This window comes from Doryrhamphus excisus, chromosome 7 (assembly GCF_030265055.1).
Source record: "Doryrhamphus excisus isolate RoL2022-K1 chromosome 7, RoL_Dexc_1.0, whole genome shotgun sequence".
NCBI lineage: Eukaryota > Metazoa > Chordata > Actinopteri > Syngnathiformes > Syngnathidae > Doryrhamphus > Doryrhamphus excisus.
The window spans coordinates 12247361-12271367 of NC_080472.1; the positions used below are offsets into that span (position 1 = coordinate 12247361).

General features: G+C 43.5%; 1 protein-coding gene across 2 annotated transcripts in view; it reads left to right on the forward strand.

Moving 5' to 3' along the window:
* The first annotated feature begins 11103 nt into the window (after positions 1 to 11103).
* gfra4a (GDNF family receptor alpha 4a) overlaps positions 11104 to 24007 on the forward strand; it is a 97270-nt gene continuing 84366 nt past the window's right edge. For both annotated transcript variants that reach the window (XM_058076956.1, XM_058076958.1), the window contains exon 1: positions 11104 to 11462. In XM_058076956.1, coding sequence (XP_057932939.1) covers positions 11405 to 11462 — 58 coding nt within the window. In that variant the 5' untranslated portion in view covers positions 11104 to 11404. The remainder of the gene's footprint in view (positions 11463 to 24007) is intronic.

The window sequence follows — 24007 nt, forward strand, 5'->3', positions numbered from 1 at the left end:
ACTTGTCTTGCGGATATACAATTTGTCTCAATGGAGGAGACATTGTCGAAGGTGTCAGGGCCACGCCCCTCCTGATGATGTCACAAACAGTAATAAGGAAACAAGTGTAGTAAACGCAGTACACTTGTAGTACATTACCATCGTCGCAGCACCCTTTCTACTTCAAAGTGCCGTTCTTGAGAATCTTTTAGTGCCAGCACGTCTGAGTGCTTTTGTGTCAAGGACAATGTGGATGGCTTCGCCCTCCCGGGAATTGAACCCGTGATCTTCTAATTACAGGATGCCTTTTGCACCCGAGAGGTGCTAACTTTACTGCATTTTTCACATCCTTTTGGTATTGTTCACAGTTCAGGCGTGTGTCATCGCTTTCTCTGCCGTGAGGAGGCTTCGGTGTGATGGGGGGGTCGCAAGTGGTCTTTACGCTTGTTATATCATGTTCTGTGCAGACGCTGTAGCGGCAATATGATAAACATCCATCCATGTAAGTATCATGCTTGGGGCTTTTTGGTGCAGATCCAGATAAAGGTGTAAGAAGACTTTATTGTCATTTTTGCACGTTACAGTCTGCTTGCAGTGGGGCCTAAATTGGACCTAAGTCAACAGATGGCCATAGTAGAAAAAAAGCTTGCCTTCACAGTGTGCAGCTGGCCACAACAAAAGTTCCAAGTGTTTCTTATAAATGTGTTGGAGTTCCGCTCTCTCTTGACGCCATTTTGGATGTTTTTCACAGATTTTTCAAGGCACACAGAATAATAATAATAATAATAATGATAATAATAATAATAATAATAATACATTTTATTTGTATAGAGCTTTTCAAAATACTCAGAGACACTTTACAGAAAAATGGAGTTGAATAAAAGCAAGTAAACAGAGTAAAACATAGGTTAAAATACAACATAGATTGGTTAATACACAGTTAAAACATGAGTAAAAGCGGGGGGGGGGGGGGGGGGGGGCCACAGCAGTCAGCTATAAAAAGTTAGACGTTAAAAACAGATTTAAAGAGGTGGGTTTTCTAGTTGTTTTTTTAAACTGGGAAGGTCGGGGCAAGCACGGAGTGAATGGGGCAAAGAGTTCCAGAGGGTGGGGGCAGCGATGGAGAAGGCTCTGTCTCCCCAGGTTGGGAGCTTGGTCTTACAGGGTAGTGCCAGGAGGTTGGAGTCTGAGGAGCGAAGGGGCCGCGGGGGATTGTGTGGATGGAGCAGGTCTGTGAGATATGGGGGGGGGTCAGATCATCGAAGCCAGTGGAGGTTTTTAAGGACCGGGGTAATGTGTTGACGGGAGCTGGTGGAGGTGAGGAGGCGGGCAGCGGAGTTGTGAATATATTGTAGTTTATTGAGGGTTTTGGATGGTGTACCGTAGAGAATACTGTTGCAGTAGTCCATTCTGGTTGGGATGAATGCATGGATCAGGGATTCAGCGGCAGAGAATGGAAGTGATGGGCGGAGTCGGGCTATGTTCTTAAGATGGAAAAATGGAAGAATACTGTGTTCTTAGTCTGTATGAGCATGGTACTGGAGGCAACAAAAGAAATATTACACTTTCATCATTCATTCAAAAAGGTTCTTCCTACCTTTTTCTGTTCTTAAGGCATTATAGAAATACTTAATACATTGCACTTAGAGCCTTAATATTGCACGCGGAGGTTGATCAGGAGTCAGCAGTTTCAGCAAAATATTAGCTCTCAACAAAAATGAGGAAAAAAAGGGATTTTTGTGAAAAAGATCAATTTCCAGCATTGACACAAATGTAGCCATATATATACACCGTATTTTCTGGAAGTCATCCGGAGTATAAGTCGCACAAGGCCAAAAATGCATAATTATGTAGAAAAAAACATTTTTTTTTGCGGGTAATTTATTTTCCAAACTACTTGACCAAAACAGACACTACGTCCTCTTGGAATTTCCAACATTAATAAAAGAACAGGCTGAATAGATGTAAGATATGCTAACACAATGTTTATTCAGCTACACAAAAAATAAACATGAACACAAAAGGTGTCCAGTGTTTATGGAAAATAAACACTTTATTTATAAGTCGCTCTGGAGTATAAGTCGCAGGAACAGCCAACCTATGAAAAAAGTGCCACTTAGAGTCCGGAAATACGGTATTTAGCCAAAATGTCAAGACAATGATGCCACAACATAAACAATGCAAAAAATAATAACCATTTTTTACAAGTATAGCACCATGGACTATTAACATTTTTCACATTAGCAAATGAAACATGCGCACGCATGCATGCATTTGTGCTTGCATTAAAATTTCCATTCACTACGTCCTTGGCGCAAGATGCCTTTTCACTTCCTGGTTGCTGCTGAAAGATCAATGGGAAAGATGCATTCAGGGCTCTTAAAAAATCCACTTGTGCAATCTTGTGGCCATTTTTGTGGCCACACAGCTAGGAGACCAGAGTTCGATTCCACCCTCGGCCATCTCTGTGTGGAGTTTGCATGTTCTCCCCGTGCATGCGTGGGTTTTCTCCGGGTACTCCGGTTTCCTCCCACATTCCAAAAACATGCTAGGTTAATTAGCCACTCCAAATTGTCCATAGGTATGAATGTGAGTGTGAATGGTTGTTTGTCTATATGTGCCCTGTGATTGGCTGGTGACCAGTCCAGGGTGGACCCTGCTGGGATAGGCTCCAGCACCCCCTTGTGAGGATAAGCGGTAGAAAATGAGAGGAGTGGGACAGGAGGACCGTCTCAGCCATCTTATTTATAGTCCATTTCATCGCCAGTTCCTATTGGGTCCTGCGGGATCCATGAGGATGGTCTGGTCTCATGTGGTTCAGTCACTCATCATGTCTGAGGTCCAAAGTCCATCATCTGGGAAATAAATCGGCTCATCATCTTGCCGACCCTGCTAGCAAGGTTCTTTCCCTCATCCGACTAATAAATTGAGTCATCAGCCGGCTGACTGGTGTGGAGTGAGCCACCGAGAACCATTTCACATGTGGGGGGACTCCTCGGCCCCCCCAGCGGTCTTATTAGCGGTCTGCTGAAAGCTGCAGTGGGCAGGCGGATGACACATTCATTATTGAGCATCTTTGTGGCCTATTTACCGCCTTTGAGTGGAGTTCTGCTGCACGCTTTCGCCAAACTCTCAATTAGCGCAGCCTCGCTCTCATCTGTATGTGTTAGCTTAGCAAACACTTCAAGGAGAATTTTAGATACGTGTTGCTTTGACTCTGATTAAAGCTTCTCTTGGCGGGGGGTCATGACCGATTAGACTTCACACTCGCTTGTTTATTTGCACTAATTCAGTCAAGGAATCAAACTCTGTAAAATTAGTAAATGACACTCGCTATTCCTTTTTGAATGAACAGAAAGTCGAAGGTTTCCGGTCCTGATTTTAATTCAACTAATTAGCATTCCAAAAATGGGACTGGTGTAAATGTTTATAAGCTTGTGTCGTAAATAATTGAACATGTTGCTGTTCGGTCTAAGCATGCATAGACGGCCATTAGAAAGTTAATTGAACTAGTGCTCAAGTGAGGTCCGATTCCCTACTAGGTTGAAATAAGTGGACCTGGGAACGCCAGGATCGCTAATGCATCCTCTCTGGGCGATTGTATAATAAGTGCAATCACTCCTCCCGACAATGTTAACGATACCTGCCACGTGGTTTCATGGAAATAAGCAGAAGGTTTCTAAATAATTGTCAAAACACGATCATACCGATGCTCTGGTACGAGCATCCGAAGCTAATCAGTGCAATCGCTCCTCCTGTCACTCAGTCAAGCTAATTAATCATAGAAAAGACTGAAAGGACTCTAAATAAGCCACCGTGCCAAGCCAAATGTTCGCTCTCTTCCAATGCAATCTCTCCTCCCTCCAGTTATTAATGATAACTGCCTTGTCTAATATCAATAACCAGATGAACTCCAAATAATTGTCAAAGCCCAAAATACAGTACATTATGCATTTTGTACCGCTTAACCTCATGTGGGTTGCAGGGGGTGCTGGAGCCTATCCCAGCTGTCTTCGGGCTTTGGTCGCCAGCCAATCACAGACAAGCACATATAGACAAACAACCATTCATTCATTCATTCATTCATTTTCTACCGCATATCCTCACAAGGGTCGCAGGGGGTGCTGGAGCCTATCCCAGCTATCTTCGGGCTTCGGTCGCCAGCCAATCACAGACAAACACATATAGACAAACAACCATTCATTCATTCATTTTGTACCGCTTATCCTCACGAGGGTGACAGGGGGTGCTGGAGCCTATCCCAGCTGTCTTCGGGCTTTGGTCGCCAGCCAATCACAGACAAGCACATATAGACAAACAACCATTCATTCATTCATTCATTTTCTACCGCATATCCTCACGAGGGTCGCAGGGGGTGCTGGAGCCTATCCCAGTTGTCTTCAGGCTTTGGTCGCCAGACAATCACAAGGCACATATAGACAAACAACCATTCACACTCACATTCATACCTATGGACAATTTGGAGTGGCTAATTAACCTAGCATGTTTTTGGAATGTGGGAGGAAACCAGAGTACCCGGAGAAAACCCACGCATGCACGAAGAGAACATGCAAACTCCAACCAGAGATGGCCGAGGGTGGGATTGACCTCGGGTGTCCAAGCTGTGAGGCCTGCGCGCTAACCACTCGTCCGCCGTGCAGCCCAGTACAGTACATTATTGCAACGAGAATTGTTCAACCACGAGATCCCAACCTGGACTTGAGCACGGCATGGAGAGTCGTTTCAGTTTGACACCGGATTCGCCAATATCCAGTTCTCCAAATCATATGTATCGGTATCGGGGGGGGGGGGGGGGGGGGGTTGAAAAATGATGACAGAGTGCGTGGTTGAGAAGTCAACGACCAAATCCAAGCGTTTTTGGCCAACAGGAGAAGAATTTAACTTCCAATGAATGAAATGTTAATTCAAGAGGAAAATATGATGACGACTATTGAGGTCACAAGTTTCTTGGTAACGCGACTAACACATACTCTTATGATCATTATGATGTACTAGTGTGTGTGTGTGTGTGTGTGTGTGAGACTGTGTGTTTTGTTGCGCGTGTATGTGTGTGGGGGGGCTAAATAATGCGAAAGCAGATTAGCACGGCGCTGCTGCTGTTTGTCTTGCATACATTTGAATGTGAAATTTGCCTGCTAAGCGACTGATTTGAAAAGCGCTAAATTTGTTCAACAAATGAATTCCAAAATGTCATTGGGGGAGGCGGAGGAGGGGGGGTTAAAAGACGCTGCGGGTACACTGATCTGGTGGGATAAAAAGTCTGCCGAGCGCGTGGGAGCCGTGGGGATGATTCCTGCATGAAAAGTTGACTGTTGAGGTGCAGCAACTTCTAACAATGCTCAGTAAATGACTCCCGAAGCCAAGGCGCCGTACTAATGAGGCCGTATCATCAGTGATTAACTCTCTTCGTGTTTGCGGAGGTAAAACTTTAAAAACTCCTCAAACTTACACTTCTTGTTCATTTCCACAAATGTGCAGAGGTTGAATATTCCACCTCCTCCTGCCACTGCTGCGTGTATGTATTTTTTGTTATTAATAATTCAATTCGAGATAGGCCACTTTCACGCGAGATGACTCGCTCTGTAGCAACTCTTCGCATAACTTTGGGACCCAAGGTGTTGTTTTGTATGAGCTTGACCTCACGTTTGAGCCGAGAAATGACGCCGTGGTACCCACGGGAGACATTGTGTATGCTGCAAGTCAATAAAATACAAGAAGGATGCTGCGTTCAGGGAACCTTGGAAGTAGGAAATATTCAAACTAAACAAAAATAAATTTGGCCAACATCTGCCATAAAGTGTTTCATGTTAGATCAGGCGTCAACAACCTTTAGCATCAAAACAGCCCGTTTGCCTCCTCTTCCAGTAAAATAATAATAATAATAATTGTCTGGAATTGCAAAACTTTACAGTTTATAAACTTGTCAAAGTTGTAATATTTTTTAAAATGTTACCCGTTACAACAACAAAATTCAACAAATACAATTCTAATTGTTAAATTTAAATTTGTTTTGGTTAGAGTCCATTTTGGTTTGAGTCAGACCTTCTGGAATGGATTAATGTCAACATCTGCCATAAAGTGTTTTAGGTTAGATCAGGCGTCTAAACAAAACAGCCAAGTACTAACGCAGCTACTTTCATTTGTATTTACTTTTGCATCATTGTCTATAAAATGTGTTTGGTGCTAACATTTTTGGGTGTCGGTAATGGTTTAATTGGATTCACATTATTTTCTATTGGAAAATTTGTTTTGGTTAGAGTCCGTTTTGGTTTGAGCTGGACCTTCTGGAATGGATTAATGTCAACATCTGCCATAAAGTGTTTCAGGTTAGATCAAGTGTCAACAACCTTTAGCATCAAACAACCTGTTTGTTCCAGTAAAAAAAATAAAATAATAATAATTGTCTGGAATCGCAAAACATTACACAGTTTAAAAATGTTACCTGTTACAACAACAAAATTCAACAAATAAAATTGAAGCCAAATCATTTAGTCTCTTTAGGAAATTTGTTTTAGTTAGAGTCCGTTTCGGTTTGAGTCGGACCTTCTGGAATGGATTAATGTCATTAACCAAGGCACCATGTTATTTAGAAAGCATACAGGAAATGGAAGGATGAGGATGCTAAAACCAATCCAATGTAGATCTCCATACTGGACTATAAGAGTTTGAACAGGATGATGATGATTGTATTTTTTGTCAAGTAAGTTCCGTTCCGTCTTCTTGCCAGTCAAACGTTGAAATGTAGCTGAATGCCGTCAAACGACAACGAGAAGATGGAGATCACAATGGTGCAATTGTTTTCTGTGTAGTGCTTTCCCAAATCCATTGCTATGGTTGCACGCTCAGAAATGACCATTGCAATATTGACATGCCTTTTTTTGTCTTCTTATTGATTTTTTATGTAAATTTGGCAAGATTTGGTAGCCACTCCCCTTCCACTCAGTACACACTAGGATCCCGGACTGCAAACTCATTATCTTCAACATTCAGAGTGCAAAATCTGGGCGTTTTTCGTACTTCTGGCCACCATTTTGTTATGTGCATTACTGCCACCTACAGGCCTGGAGTGGAATTTGATGCCTTGTTCTTCTATTGGAATATTTCTGACTGTTGAGCATCTCCCCATCAACATTCACGGTCGCCATTCAGCTTACAAAAATGTGTGCTCTCAGGACGTCTCCTGTGAAGCATCTTTAACGTGGGATGGATCCACGGCACGGGGAAATGTCAGCGCATCCGGCTGAGGAAAACAACAAAAACAAGTTTCGTCTTGAAATGATGAGGCTTGACGTTGTCGAATGACATTTCCTCGCTGACAAGACACATCATCTCTCCACGAGCACAATGTGGACACCGAAAAACGGCCAGACCGTGGCTCAGACTTCCCATCACCAGCACGACCCCAACAACAGTCATTAGAAAGCATTTGGGGTGAGAATTAATCTGTTGGCGTGTGCGCCTGCTTGAGAGACGCCTGTCATCCCACTGCAGTTTTTTTTTACACCAGCGGCTTACGGAAACAATAGCTTGTCTTCAAGGACGTGGAGCTGCTGCTCTTATTACCTCCTTTAGGGTTTCAGTGCTCGCTCGTGCAGTACTTCCTGCGGCCTGCAGGGGGCAATAGCAATGCATATGCATTGCAATGAAGTAGCAGTAGAAGAAGGAAAATATGTATTTACCATAAATGAAGTGGGTGTATGTGTTTACTTTGTAACTAAGTAAATGCTGTTTGGAAAAAATATAACCTGCGGAGGCGAAACATCACAACCTGGATTCAGCACATCCACAAAACCCCCTGATTATTATTAATACTACATACTAAATGTACGCCTTTTTTTTTTTTTACTATACCATTGCAGTCCACACTTGCTGGATGACTGGAATCGAATACAACATGGATATCTTCCACTACAGCAACAGGAAACTGTGGTTATTCCAGTTTGTAAATTGATATCATTATGGGCTATCAACCTATGCTCAATCCAAACCAAGCCCAAGAGGATTAAGGCACTGCTAGGTAACACGAAATACTCACAGCGAGGACAATTTGGGTACCAACTAGGGGTGTACATTTCTGTGATAAACGATCGATTAGAATCTAAATCAGAGGTGGGCAAACTATGGCCCGGGGGCCACATGCGGCCCACCAAGCGTTACAATCCGGCCCGCTAGTTGCTTTCTGAGTATTTCAACTTGTAACATACAAACTGGCAACATGACTTGCAAGTCGGATGTCATTCATTCATTCATTTTCTACCACTTATGCTGGAGCCTATCCCAGCTGTCTTTGGGCAAGAGGCGGGGTACACCCTGGACTGGTGGCCAGCCAATCACAGGGCACATATAGACAAACAACCATTCACACTCACATTCATACCTATGGACAATTTGGAGTGGTTAATTAACCTAGCATGTTTTTGGAATGTGGGAGGAAACCGGAGTACCCGGAGAAAACCCACGCATGCACGGGGAGAACATGCAAACTCCACACAGAGATGGCCGAGGGTGGAATTGAACTCAGGTCTCCTAGCTGTGAGGTCTGCATGCAAACCACTCAACCGCCGATTTGCTGTGTTAAAATGCATTCATGCATTCAAGTGTCCATCTTGACAGTTAGCATGTATTTACTGATGCATGTGTATCTGCGTGTATTATACAATTATTATACAACAGAGATACTTAAAGGATACTTAAGTCAGTGAATCACAGCTGCCTCTCTCGCTGCCGGCCACGTTTGATGACTTTGATGTTTCAAGGCATACAGGATATTGTGTTCTTGGGCTGTATAGACATGGTATAGCCCAAGAGAAAGATTAGACTTTCATCAGAAAAAAAGTTGGTTTCTAGCTTTTTTTATTTCCTAGTCATCGTTAATTACCTTGAAACAGCGATATTTTGTCACACTCCTATTGGTCCTATTGGAGACTACTACGCCCCCCTTGTTTCATGAAGAAACAGGAGCTGCTCTCTGCAGGACTTGCTGAGCAGGCATTCGCCGTGCAGCAACCAAGTGCAGTGTTTGGGGGCGCTGGTCTGATTGACCCGCGTAGATTTTAGTGACTTAGTGTCACGTTAGTTCCGCTTTTGGCGCTCGCCTCTAAAATCACAATAAATGACTAATTCAGCGTGGTCAGCACGGGGGTGGCCAGGGCCCCCCAGGCCTTGGTGTAGAACCAAGGCCTGTAGAACCGGTGATCTAGACATTAATGACTGAGTGTGGAGTTCTATGGAGAGGATTATACAAGCTGTACACGGACTACTTTACTTTGTATCGAGTCTTTTTTCTTCAGCATTGTCCAACCAAAACATGAAGAAGGCAGGCGTGGGCAAAATCTTTGACGCGGGGTTGTGCTGGCGCCTATCCCAGCTGACTTTGAGAAAGAGGCAGGATCGATGAAACATGTTCATTATTAATATAACTGTGGATTATCGCTACAATGCTGTGAAGCATTTTTTTTTAATCCCACCAGCTGGAGGTCCGATTGGGTCTCGACCCAAATTTCCATCGTTGGCGGCAGCGTCATAGACGTTTTAGAGAACCAACCAGAAGCGGTAGCGTCGTCTGAAGCCCACAATAGCGCCTTTGTTCATCAATGTAAAGCCAAGGTAGGCGTTTGTTTACACTTATAAAACGTTTCAGTGTCATTCCAGTGTGTTTAAAAGCCCCCATGTAAGCCATTTCACACTTGCTTATCTAATGTGGACATGATTCTTACGTCAACTGTTAGCTATAAGCCAAACGTGCTGTCTTTGTCATTCACATGCATAACCAGAACTTTTGCATCAGTTTTTGCATCGGTTTTGAAGTCCAGTAACCAGTCCAGTGAAGTCCAGTGGCATCACTAGGCCTATTTCAGGGGGGCTTCAGCCCCCTAAAAAATTTTTCTTAGATAATTCCTAAATAATTTTATATTTTTTATGTATTTTTTTTAATAAAAAACAATTCTGGCAAATTTAGTATAATAGGGCAAGAATAGGAGTTAAAATAAATATTCACATACTACTAGTAGTAGTAGTAGTAGTAGTAGTATTGGGGCTCCAGCTCCCCTAAAATGTTCTTAAGCCCTCCTAAATAATTTGTTATTTTTTATAGATTTTTTTTGTTACAAAAAAAAAATTTGGTTACAAAAAAAAATCTCTGACAAATGTTATATAATAGGGCAAGAATAGGAGTTAAAATAAATATTCACATTACCTGTCATTAAATTATAATTTGTAATGTACTAGTACTACTAGTAATAGTAGTAGTAGGGGGCTCCATTCCCCTTAAAATGTTCTTAAGTCCCCCTAAATAATTTGTTATTTTTTATAGATTTTTTTTGTTTTGCCAAATTTGGTATAATAGGGCAAGAATAGGAGTTAAAATACATATTCACGTTACCTGTCATTAATTTACAATCTAATAATCAGGAATAATCAAAAAAAGAATAACGATGATAGTGATAATAATAGGCTAATGAATAATATAATAATGATTATTATATAATATAACAATATAGATATTATTGGTGGTTCTTGTTTGTTATTTGTTTTTGGATTTCCTACATTCATTCATATTCACCAGGGGGCTAAGCCCCCTCGTCCTCACAACCTGACGTAGCCTAACATGTTTTCCTTTTAGTCAACTGTGCAACCACCAAAACGGAAAAAAAATTCGGAATTTTGCACCACTTTTGTGTCCGACGTCAAGTGAGACCTCATGAGAGCTCAGATCAGCGAGCCTACAGGATGAACACGGCGTGCTAGCTTTTAGCATGGAACAGATTATTTCACCTCGGGAACATCCAGATATAGAGATTAGATGAGATTGCACCCCATCCAAAGATGGACCAAGATGAGATGTTCACCTCCAGCAAGAAGCCCCACTTTGCTGTGGCCGGCTGGCCCGCATCCTCTGCCATTTTATTGTGTCCATTTTATGACGCCATGAAATAGACTATCGATTCCACTCGGCCGAGATTGGATTCTTAAACGACCCGGGCTGGGCCTCCCCGGCCCGTCCACCGCCAGCCCCGCAAGAACCAGGAACGCGCGCGGCTGTGTTACACGCAAGCCACGTGAGCGCGCGCAGACACGCGCCTCTGTGATTCATCCGCAGTTTACGAGCCGAGCGCAGGTGGCGGGAAGAGTAGGAGAACCGCGGGACCCACCCGGGATGCTGAAGGACCGACAAGAACTGGACTCGTTTTATTAAGGGAGCGTCTCATTCCCTTTTTGCGCACCTTTCCTTTCCCGCTTTGCACAAAAAGTTTGTTTAAAAAAAAGATGCTCCCCGCCGCTGCTCCCGTCCTGCTGCTGCTGCACTTCTGTGGATTTATCTCCTGAGAGACCGCTGCCGCTCTGACGCGTCTCGTCTCGTCCCGTCCCGGTACCGTTTCACAGAGGGGCTCCTTTTGGTGGATGAATGCCGCACTCCGTCATGGACTTCCTCGGACTCTACTTCCTGCAGATCGCCCTTCTCGGTAAGTTCTCCCGCGTCCTATCCGGGAAGTTGCCCCGAATCGGAACCACGGGGTGGTTTTTTTTTTTTGCTTACCGCCAAGTTGGGTCCGGATCGGCTCCGGATTGGCTCCGGATGAATGGCTCTGCTCTCGTGCACATGGACACGCGCGCGCACATCTGGCTGAACAGATGACGGATGACACAGATTGAGACGTGAGGCGACATTTTTAATTCAGCAAATCAGTCAAGACAAGTGTGTGCCCCCCCCCCCCCATCCCCACCCCCCCGTGCGTAAAAGTGTGTGTGTGTTTGATGCGCACGTAGGCACGCACCTTTGCAGCTTGCGTGGGTGTGTGTTGTGTGGCTAAGTGCAAGTGTGTGTTCTGCTGCATTTGTGCGCATCTTTTACAGATAAAGCTGTCTCACTAAAAGACACACACACACACACACACACACACACACACGTGTTATCATAATGTGGAATCTTGCGTCTTTTAAGGTGGACCAGCTAAAATGTCCTAAAATGTCCCCACTTGGACAAATCAAATATCTGTCACTTCAACAATCAAACCAGCTTGTGTGCGGCTCTTCTTCTTGTGTGTGTGGTATATGTGTGTGTGTGTGGGGGGGGGGGGGGGTGTTGGGTTCCTTATCTCATGTTGGAGCTGTCATGTTACATAGCACAGTAAATGCAGCATATGAATCATCTGTATGCCGTATAAAGCCACAACATATTTTCCGTGCAGGTAAAGTATATTCCTTCACCTGCCATCGGAATCGAGATGTTGAATGCGTGATGATAGTACGAGATGTGAAAGAACCGAGTAAAAAGCAAAGGACATAAGTGATAATATTGGACTCAAAAGGGGATAAAATACAGCAAAAGGTACAAAGCATGAACGCTAGGTAAGATTATGGGCTTGAGAAGGGACAGGCTGGGGGGGGGGGGGGGGGCAGTCCAATAGTCCAACATATAAGACCGGGTCAGTCTTGGTTTAAGAAGGTAAAATGTTTTGAGAGCAGACATACAGAAGAAGAACACTTTAAGAGGGGACAGACAAACAAACCTTTAGAGTATAAAAAACAATAATAGTAGACGTTTGGTTGGAGGGGGGGGGGGGGGGGTGCGGAGAGCAGGGCGGATATTCAAGACTTTGCTGCCTGATTGCTGCTTCTGCTGCTCTCTGTTGGTGCTGATGTTTGCCCCACAGGGGGGCAGCAGAGAGGGCAGTGCCCCCCCCCCCACCCCACCAAGCGTGACAGCTTTACTTACGTAATCCCACCATCAATATCGTCACAGAGTGGAGTCATGTTGAACCCAAAACTCGCCAAATGTACAATGAAAGTTTGTACTTTAGAGTAGTCCGTGTTCAGCTTGTAGAGCAGTTTCGATGGTCGTTGATAAAGCGATGCTTCCAGATATCAGCTTCTTGGCGAATGGATGTCGTTCATGCTGGATCTTCCAATAAGGTAACAAAACTTCACCAGCCAGACCACCAGAACTTCTTTACTTTGAAATTGTTAGCGCCATAGTTAGCGCCATTGTTAGCGAGCTGGGTGCTCAGTCTATTGTTCTATTTACTTACCGTGCTTGGACACTTTGAATAGATGTGTCATTATGTAAGGGGCTTTACACTATTTATGTTGTATTATTCATTAGAATGAAGGGTTTTTTATTGTTATGTTTTATATAGATAGCTTGTTTATTGTCATTACACAGTAAACAATGAAACAAACATTAACCTTAGAATTGAATCGTATTGAACAGTTTTAAATAAATATTGTTTTTTTTCAACACAAACTGGTGTATCGAGATCAGGGGTGGACAATTTTGAGTTAACAAAATTGTCCAGGGGGCCAGAACATATATTTAACACACACACACTATTTTATGCTTATCATTTTCCTTGAATTATTTGTCTAGTTTGTACTTTTTACTACTTTTTACCTTTTCTACTTTTTATGTTACTCAACTCTATTTTTCCTCACTGTAAAGCGTCTTTAAGTTTTTTGAAAAGCGCTATACAAATAAAATGTATTATTATTATTATTCATTTTATCTGGAAAAGTGTTATACTAGCAGCTATATGTTCTCTTTTTTCAGTTTGTTTGTTTTTTTTTTACTAAATACGACATCTGACTTGGCTTCATGGCGGTTCAGTGGTTAGCGCACAGACCTCACAGCTAGTAGACCCGGGTTCAGTCCCACACTCGACCATCTCTGTGTGGAGTTTGCATGTTCTCCCCGTGCATGCGTGGGTTTTCTCCGGGTACTCCGGTTTCCTCCCACATTCCAAAAACATGCTAGGTTAATTAGCCACTCCAAATTGTCCATAGGTATGAATGTGAGTGTGAATGGTTGTTTGTCTATATGTGCCCTGTGATTGGCTGGCCACCAGTCCAGGGTGTACCCCGCCTCAGAATGACATCCGACTTGCAAATCATGTCGCCAGTTGGTATGTTAAAAGTTGAAATACTCAGAAAGCAACTAGCGGGCCGGATTCTAACGCTTGGTGGGCCACATGTGGCCCCCAGGCTGTAGTTTGCCCACCCCGATCTAGATTCTAATCGATTGTTTACTACAGAAATGTACACCCCTAGTAGGTACCCAAATTGTCCTCGCTGTGAGTATTTCGTGTTACCTAGCAGTGCCTTAATCCTCTTGGGCTTGGGTTGGATTGAGCATAGGTTGATAGCCCATAATGATATCAGCGTTGGTGCTCGAGGATGCCCCCCAGGTGCCCAATCGGGTTCAGTCGTGGGGGAGACATACTTGGCCAGTCCATCACCTTCATCTTCCCCAGCAAGACACTTGTCAGGTCGGAGGTGTGTGCGGACTCCTTATCGTGTTGGAAAACCGCCATGTGACCCAGTTTCTGTCAGACTTCATCTTAGGGTTTATCTTACCCCTCAATGAACAGCAGATCGCCGGTGCTGGCGGCCGTCGTGTAGCCCCGTCCCGTGATGCGACCACCATTATGCTGGACTACAGGCAAGACGCAAGGTTGCTAGTTTGACAATTGACTTAGTAAGAAATCTGAACCACGACTACATCGGTGACCCCATCAGGACCCGACAATGCATGATATGCTGCATGCCTCATTAAACCCGAGAAGAAAAAGGGAGGAGGAGGATTCTGTGCTTCATCTTTTGCCTCAACTCGAATCAGTTTTATTTCTATAACAACAATTCCCAAGACATGGAGCAGGTCTGGAGTCACGCTCCTCATACACAACAGAAACCAACCTGGCGACGGAGGCAAGGAAAAACTCCAACTTTGAAAGGAACCCAGGATCTGTCTTGACCAACGGGGACGATAGCGAGACAGATTAGAGAGACCCAAAATAGGACTGAGGGGCTTAGCAACCGGGAGAGAGGCGGCAACAATGGCCACGACAACAGTCGTCTCAACAGCGCTAACAGTCACATGCTGACAGCAATGGCCAGCAATATGGAGCAGATGAACGTGAAAGTGACACGTGCTGGCGGTACTCGTGCTTCCACGGTCGGCATGGTACGACCCCCCTTTTGCCCCTCACTCCGTCACGTCTTTGTCTTCATTTTAGTTTTACACTGCAACTCAGGTTCGAAAAAAAATCCTTGACATTTAAAAGTGTGTTTTTTTTGTGTGGTTGGTTTCTCCATTGTGCTAAGCAAGTCCGTACGTACGGTAAAATGGAAGCAATTACATGCAAAGTGGAGGCCCACCATCCAGATAAACATCCCTGGCACTGCGAGCGAATCAAAGTGCGCAAGTGATGCTGGCAGCCAGGATTTTTTTGCTCCTTATTATGTTAAAACCCTGTCATCTCCAGCCGCTTTTATCCGGGGACAATAATGCCACAGAGAGAATTAGCCTGCCCTTGCTAAAGGATATGGCATTTACTGCCAGCGCACCGCAAAGCCCCACATTTAACTTTGTCATGAAAAGGCTGCAGAATGGTGGCGGCTGATTGCATGACGGCTAAAAGGCTGCAATTAAGCCACAAAGAGGAAGTTTGGCGTGCGAGTGGGCGAAGGCTGGTATTGAGCCAATTGACAGAAGCTAATGAAACCAGCCAACAGGACTACGGGGTGCTGCTTTTGAGTGTTCTTGGGTATGTTCTTCCAAGATCGACGGTTGAGGTGGTCCTCGTGTTCCAACCTTTTCATGTTCACTTTGAGAGTTTTTAAACGAGAGGGAAATGTGACGACATGCGAATGTCTGTCAGAGAAAAGTGTGTCGTTTATAGTGAGGGGTTTTACAGCCTTAAAACATAAAAAAAATATGCTATTAGGCTATTTTGGGAACCTATCCCCATGATAAACGAGGGAACGCTGTATAGACTCAAACATGTTAGCATTAGAGGAGTTTCTTATTGTTTCTTCTTTTTCACAATTCTTGTGATGGCTGCTGTAATATTACTGACACCTAGTGACCAGTGTAGCAGACTACATATGGTAATGGTAATGGTAATGGTAATTGAGTGCATCCCATAATCAGTTCCCAGTTCCACATGTCCAAAAGGAGTAGGAAGAAGCAAAGCTTATTAAATCCTACCCTTCCATCTGGTACTTTTACAATCACTAACTGTTACATTTGTTCACTTCCTGCTTTCCTAATATAATTTTAAAAAGAGTTCAAAAAGATGTTCCCGCACGTTGTGTCGTTCTCATTCATTAGTTTATTTAGGTAACGTTTCGGTCCGTTTGACCTTCATCAGACATATTAGATCCCATCTTCGCCCCACACACATTTTTCTATGTCCCCGATGGGTGCAGGCAACCAATCCGGGGACTTAGGGGGCGACCTGTTTTGATGAGTATCACCCGTCGAAGGGCAATAACATTCATTTAACAGGTGTACAGATTTTAACATAATATGAAAAACATTTTTCTATACATAATTTAATTCAAACACAACACATGAACACATGTACAAATAGGGGCAAGCATGCCAATGATTTAAAAACAGTTTTAAGAATTTTTTAAATAAAAAATCAGTAAATCCCCAACATCTTTTATAGAAAGAGGAGGGGGAGAGGAATTTCATAACTGTTTTTAAATCATTGGCATGGTTACCCCTATTTGTACATGTGTTGTGTTGGAATTATACATTAATTATGTATAGAAAAAAATCATATTATGTTAAAATCTGTATACCTGTTAAATGAATGTTATTGCCCTTTGACAGGTGATACTCATCAAAACAGGTCGCCCCCGAAGTCCCCGGATTGGTTGCCTGCACCCATCGGGGACATACTACATATATGTGTGTAGGGCAAAGATGTGATCTAATATGTCTGATGAAGGTCAAACGGACTGAAACGTTATCTCAATAAACTAATGAATGAGAGCGACACAACGTACGGGAACCTCTTTTTGAACTCTTTTTGAACACTTTGTTTGCTACGCCTGCTTCCTATGCACCTGTGTATCTTCAGGTGTGCTGAGACTCTGCATTCACTCTTTAATATAATTTTAAAAATATATAATTTTTTAAAAATGTATTAATATATATTTTTTTTATTAATTTTTAATAATTAAAAAAAGAATATTTAGTTATTTTTGTCATGTACCGAAGTAGGAGGTGATATGAGCATCCAATGCCATAATGTGTACCATAGTGCGTGTCAATATAGTGATATATATAGCACATCATGACTGGTTCAAGACTCTTCATCCTTGTATTTAGCAAACATCAACTGCTTGTATTGTTTCTTGAATTGGCTCATCGTTGTGCATTGTTTGATTTCCTTACTCAATCCCTTCCATAGTTTGATTCCACATACTGAAATGCTATGGCTAGCATAACGTAGTCCTAGCATAGAAGTGTTTCAAATTTAGTTCTTCCCTGAGATCATATTTCTCCTCCTGATTTTACGTACATTCGTCGCGATTCCACATTCACTTTGAGGATTTTTGCCAAGAAATGACGTAAACCGTTCGGGAACCCAAAATGTCAACAATGGTTTAATTTCAGTTGAACATGCATCAGATTCCAATTGAGTGCATCCCATAATCAGTTCCCAGTTCCACATGTCCAAAAGGAGTAGGAAGAAGCAAAGCTTATTAAATCCTACCCCTCCATCTGGTACTTTTACAATCAGTAACTGTTATATTTGTTCACTTCCTGCTTTCCTAATATGATTTAAGTATTTTTTAAATACAAATTTAATTTAATTTAATTTAATTTAATTTAATTTAATTTAATTTAATTTAATTTAATTTAATTTAATTTAATTTAATTTAATTTAATTTAATTTAATTTAATTTAATTTTTTGTCACGTACCAAAGTAGGAGGTGATATGAGCATCCAATGCCATAATGGGTACCATAGTGCGTGTCAATATAGTGATATATATAGCACATCATGACTGGTTCAAGACTCTTCATCCTTGTATTTAGCAAACATCAACTGCTTGTATTGTTTCTTGAATTGGCTCATCGTTGTGCATATTCAAGAACATATGAAACGGTTAAATATGAGCCAATCTCTGTGTTATGAAAGTTGGTAGGTTGCTAACGCTAAACTACTGCGTCCTGCCAACTGTTTAAAAGATGCTTTTCTTTGAACATGAAAGTGGGTGGAAGCTATTTCTGGCATATTTAGGCCAGGCCAGCTTAAATGGGTCCTTCCTTACTTTTCCCTGAAAACGGAAAAGAGTGAGCGTGTGAGGTGTTGCCGCGTACCTTGAAGGTGTCCAGTGCGGAATGCACCCTAATCGGCCCTTGGCGTATTTTTATAAAATCAATGAAATCATTATTAATGAGATATGAGATATGACACTGATTGACTTTTTGAGTTATAACTGCAAGCTAAGACGTGGATGTTTTGTTCGGATAGTTCAGCATATATTGATCTACACTGGGTTGTGTTTGGCATCTCTAATGCGCATCCTTCAAACGATGGATGCGGCCTTCACTGGACAAAGTTTGGTCAGCCCCGGTGTACCAACAGCAATCAAGTCTTGCGTTAGCAGAGGCACGTGTCAATCATAATTAATAAGTTAACGTGGAGTGAATACAAAACAAAACATGTCAACTTGGAGTCGTCACTGACTGAAACCGCCCTCCGGTTTCACTTATTTACTTTGTGGAAGTGGCGCCGCAGCTTCTTCATTGATGCTGGCGGGTTGCTTATGATTGGCGGAGGAGGCGATATCAGCCGAAATCACCTCCTTTGGCCCCTAAAAGTGAAATCAACAAACATGAGCAGAAAATGACTCCATGGAAGAGGAAATTAACCAAAATAATTGCTGGTGTCCCCCAGCCTTGCAAGAGTTGACGCAGGCTGAATTAATGATGGGATATGTTATTGTGGCAATCGCCTCCATCCACAGGAAATGTATGGGGGGGGGGGGGTATCATCCTCATGTCAAATTGAGGGAAATATCTGGAGGCAGAATGGCGTTCATCCCTCAGAGGGATGCCGAGCAGAGAAGCAGGAATAGATGAAAAGACGGAATGCTGAATAGGATTTACTGTGGAGAGGGAACATAACATGACAGGAATGGGAAAAGTGTGTCTGCAGCCCATCAGACAGGGGTTAAATCCTGCTAAGGGGGGGTGGGGGTGGGGGTGGAGGGGTCACTGGATGATCCATGAGGAGCCGGTATTGGATGCAATGGGAACCTGGTATCCTTATACTTTTGACAATCTTATCGTAAAAGGTGACCGGCATCGCACCATGTGATGTGTGTTTTTTTTTTTGGGGGGGGGGGGGGGGGGGGGGGGGGGGCGGTCAGGCGAGGTCCTAAAATGGGAGATGATCACAGTCATGGGAAAAGAAGACTGAGAAGGAAAATGTGTTAATTAAAAGCCAAGATGAGGCAGGCAGCCAGCTAGAGGACGATGGCTTCTGAAGAATACCCCCCCGAACCCCTACCCCCGCCCCCCCCACCATCATCACCCCCGCCACCTTGCACTTTCTTTGCTCTTCCTCTCCTTCTCATATCTCAAAGTCGGGGGCTGTCTTGTGAAAAGTTTGGAAAGACCATCCGTCAGATTTCACTATTATTGGTGATGAACTTCTTTTTACACTTGCATGGCACTCTTTACGAGGGATGACCAATAATATCGGGAGGGGGGCGGGGCATATTATCAGACATCTTTACTAGAAAGTGCCAAATATTGGCATAAAAATGGAATACTGGTTTTCATGTTTCTTCTCTGTAATGATTAAGCCCGTAAAGCCTCAACGTCACAAAATAGCAACATTGCTGATTTTCCTGCCTCATGCAGCTAATGCTAATGCTAATGCACTCAGTAATGGCAAGGTAGCGCACAACGAATGAACGGGATCAGGGGGAGGTCACCACTCCTCATACCAGTCTTACTCGCGGTGTCACAGCAGTGCAATAGGTGGATGACAAAACATCTAACAACAGTACAGCAAAGCATGCTGGGAAGGCTGTTGTCAAAGCACAGCTAATGTTGAGGAGGGTTGTAAAAAATGTGGAAATGGCGGAAATAGGCAGACACCTGTAAACACCTGCAAGGAAACCTGTAGCGCTGGGGTGTCAAACATGCCATGGAGGGCCGAGGCAGTACAGGTTTTCTTAGCAGCCGGTCTCTAAAGCAGGTGATTTTAATGATGAAGCCTCCTTTGGTTTGAGGGGAGGAGCTCGTCAATGAAATCACCTGCTAGAGGAACTGGTTGGAAAGAAATCCTGCAGTGCTTCGGCCCTCCATGGCATGTTTGACACCCCTGCTATGTGTTTGGATAGTTAGATACTGTAGATAAATGTATAAACGTATCGAAACGAGGTGTGAACATTCTGTTTGAACCTGGGCCCACAGCGGTGTGACCGTCGGCACTTGATGTGGAGCCGGAAGCGGGAAGAAATATCGCGCAGAAATGAGCATCTTCAATGGTAAGTTCATTCCTCAAAGCCCTGGCAAATGCCTTGCTCAACCAGACCAAAGTTATTTGTGTCGCTGTACGTCGCCTCTCCGTTGCCAGGGAGATGCGACGAGTTAGAAGATAGCTCACATGTCCGGAAAACCAATTTGCCTAACACCGGTCTCCTTAATAGTAACAGAACATTTCAGTCCCACTCAAGGGGTTGCATTCAAAGACATTAAGTACATTTCCGTAATGTCTGTTGTGTTGCTGTGACGTTAGGAGGAAGTGTTGTTCCCAGGTCGGGTCGATGGAGAGACGTGTTTGTGTATGTTGTTGGAAAAGCGCCTTGGGTGTCCGGGCATGTGAGGCTGCTCTTCACTGTCTCACTGTCTCGCCTTTGTTGTCGCCTACATGAACTAGCATTTAGCATTTTAGTCAGACATTTTTTCTGTAGCCTCCTGTTCAGGTCGTATTGATTTGTCTCTTTGTATCTATGTATGTATGTACATTACACGTTTGCATTTACAGCCTTAATTACAGTGGTAGCACTTCTTTTTACACTTGTGTGACAGTTCCTCATATTACAATGTGACATCAAACATTTCCTGTAAACTTCATAAAGCTTTTATGGACGCAGGAGGAGATTGTTTCCTATGACTGACCAGTTTCCCGGAATTGATTGTGCACCACTGTGGAGGCTGGACTTTTAATTGAGCTAAAGAGCAGCGTTAATTGTCCGTAGGTGTCGATATGCTGGCCTGGGCGCCACGAGGAGGTATCTTCCTCCTAAATGAGGCATTGAGGAAGCACATCGATACTTGTGTTAAGTGTCCATGCTTCCCAATAAGAGGCTGCTGTCAGTCGTAGCATTGACCGGCACGTCAACATGCACCCACTAAAGAAGACGAACCAGTCGGAGGATGTAATTGGCCACTTTGTACCCCCCCTGAATTCTATTTACATGTATTTGCTGACTCTCCCTGCAAGGTTGAGTGATCCTTGCTTGCTTTTTTTTAATGAAAGATCAAGCTTTCACCTCCTTAATCAGTTAAATGAGTTGTGGCAAAACAAACAGAAGGAAGTTCAAATTGTCCAACGTCTGCTTTGATCCCCGCATTGACAGGAAATGTCACACAGGAAACCTTGGCTAATTCCTTCTTACACGGCAAGCATCACGCCACTCATTGCTCCGCATCGCCTTTGAATTAAAGCTAAAATAAATGTAAAAAAAAAAAGCGTGCTGGAACAAAAAGAGCTCTGAGGGAGGATTTATCAGCTTAGCTAAAGGAAGATGATCCACTGAGCACAGATAGGAAGGGGTTGCCCCGTCTTAGTGTGGGCTTAAGTGAAGAGCCATGCATGATACTCTCACTCTCTGAAGACACCTCACAGGCCTTCTGCTCCTTTCTACATGCATGATCATGTTCTCCATAGCTTCACTGACACGCTACACTACTCACGCCCACAGGAAGACAAGGTGAAAGTCTTGGCAGCAAGAACTATCCCAAGACTTCTTGGAGTGTGTCTGGGAATTTCTGGTCATTTGCTTAGTGAACTGGGAACAGATACGGGTCTTCCCCAAGGATTCGATTAAATCTGAGTCCCTTTTGAGGGGAACTATTAGTCATGTTTGGATCAAGCAGTTCAGTTTGGTGTTGAGACTAGACTTTGCAGTGTGTTGATTGGTGGATTCATTCATTTATTTTCTACCGCTTATCCTCACGCGGGTCACGGGGGTGCTGGAGCCTATCCCAGCTGTCTTCAGGCGAGAGGAGGGGTCCACCCTGGACTGGTGGCCAGCCAATCGCAGGGCACATACAAACAACCATTCACACTCACATTCATACCTATGGACAATTTGGAGTGGCCAATTAACCTAGCATGTTTTTGGAATGTGGGAGGAAACCGGAGTACCCGGAGAAAACCCACACAGAGATGGCCGAGGGTGGGATTGAACACGGGTCTACTAGCTGCGAGGTCTGCGCGCTAACCACTCAATCACAGTGCAGCCAAGTCGTATTTAGTAAAAAAAAACAACAAAACTGAAAAAAGAGAACATATAGCTGAAAGTATAACACTTTTACAGATACAATTAATACAAATAATAATAATACATTTTATTTACAGTGAAGGAAAATAGAGTTGAGTCAAATAAAAAGTAGAAAAAGTAGTAAAAACTAAAAATTTGACAAATAATTCAAGGAAAATTATAAGCATAAAATAGTGTGTGTGTGTGTGTGTGTGTGTGTGTGTGTGTGTGTTAAATATATGTTCTGGCCCCGTCAATGCGGCCCACGAGTCAAAATACCTATGGACAATTTGGAGTGGCCAATTAACCTAGCATGTTTTTGGAATGTGGGAGGAAACCGGAGTACCCGGAGAAAACCCACGCATGCACGGGGAGAACATGCAAACTCCACACAGAGATGGCCGAGGGTGGAATTGAACTCTGGTCTCCTAGCTGTGAGGTCTGCGCACTAGCCACTCAACCGCCGGACAGAAAACTGGAAAGACAAAAAGACAGTAGTAGTCCAGCTCCTGATTGACTGATTATGAATTAGGAGTGCTGTCCCAATACATTCGCCGTTCACCTCGTTCTAGAGCAGGAACCTCCTCAGAACCTTGTAAGATGCACTTTGAAAGAGGCGCTATAATGTCTGAGTTCTGACTGACGACCTGAAGTAAACGACAGTCGGCCTGAAAGGAGAGGAAATGGGAATGGTCTGCAAAGCTCCAGAAGACTGGCGAGCATCGATCGCCTCCTTTAATGCCGTGACCTTTTTCTTTTTCTTTCATCAGCATCTTGAAGAAGCCCGGGTTCTGGTGTGCATGCGGCAGAACACGGCTCAGTGCGATCGTATAAGCATGAGATTGGATCAAAGCCTTTGAGACTCTGTGACATGGCTCGCTTTCCTGGAAGTTGGAGCCTGCCTGCATGGAATGTAGTTTCATAGTTTCTCTTCGGTGGCGATAGTCATCGGCAGGGATGTGGGAGGACATCGGAAACTATTGGCAGTTATGCAAACCTACAATATGCAGCAGTTTGGTTCTACAGTAGGTTCTAGCTTTTTGGGGGAGTTACATTCCAGGACCGCTAGCGAATGGCTAAAAACTGAGTGTCTTTGTGTTTCAGGTTAAAGGAGATATTCACATTGCAGATATACCGTTTTTGAAGTTGGTCGAAGTAATCCTAAAATATGTACGCTACCGTAAAGGCTTTGGGTCCTATGACCGGATGTTGGTTATGTTATGTTGTGCTAATTTAAAAACGTTCAGTCATATTTCTCAGTTAGAAATGGAGAAGAATACATTAGCGCCCTGTGATTGGCTGGCGACCAGTCCAGGGTGTACCCCGCCTCTCGCCCGAAGACAGCTGGGATAGGCTCCAGCACCCCCGCTACCCTCGTGAGGATACGCGGTAGAAAATGAATGAATGAAGAATACATTAGCCACGTTTACATGAGTTTTTCCTCGTTCCAAATGGAATCTTTCCGAATGACCTTTCCGAAAACAATGGTATCCATGGAAAGGAATATTCCAATCTCTTGTCTACATGCGCCACTATAATCCAACAAAATAGTCAATGGGGCATGCGCAGTAAAACGTAAACATCAACATCACGTGATACCGACTTCCTTGAGTTTTTCTTCCACTTGTTGGAATAACTCCGTATTGCCAGTTTTTCTTTCGTCCAGTCTTGAAATTTAGTTTGGATCAAAAATCAACTTTCCGCAGCA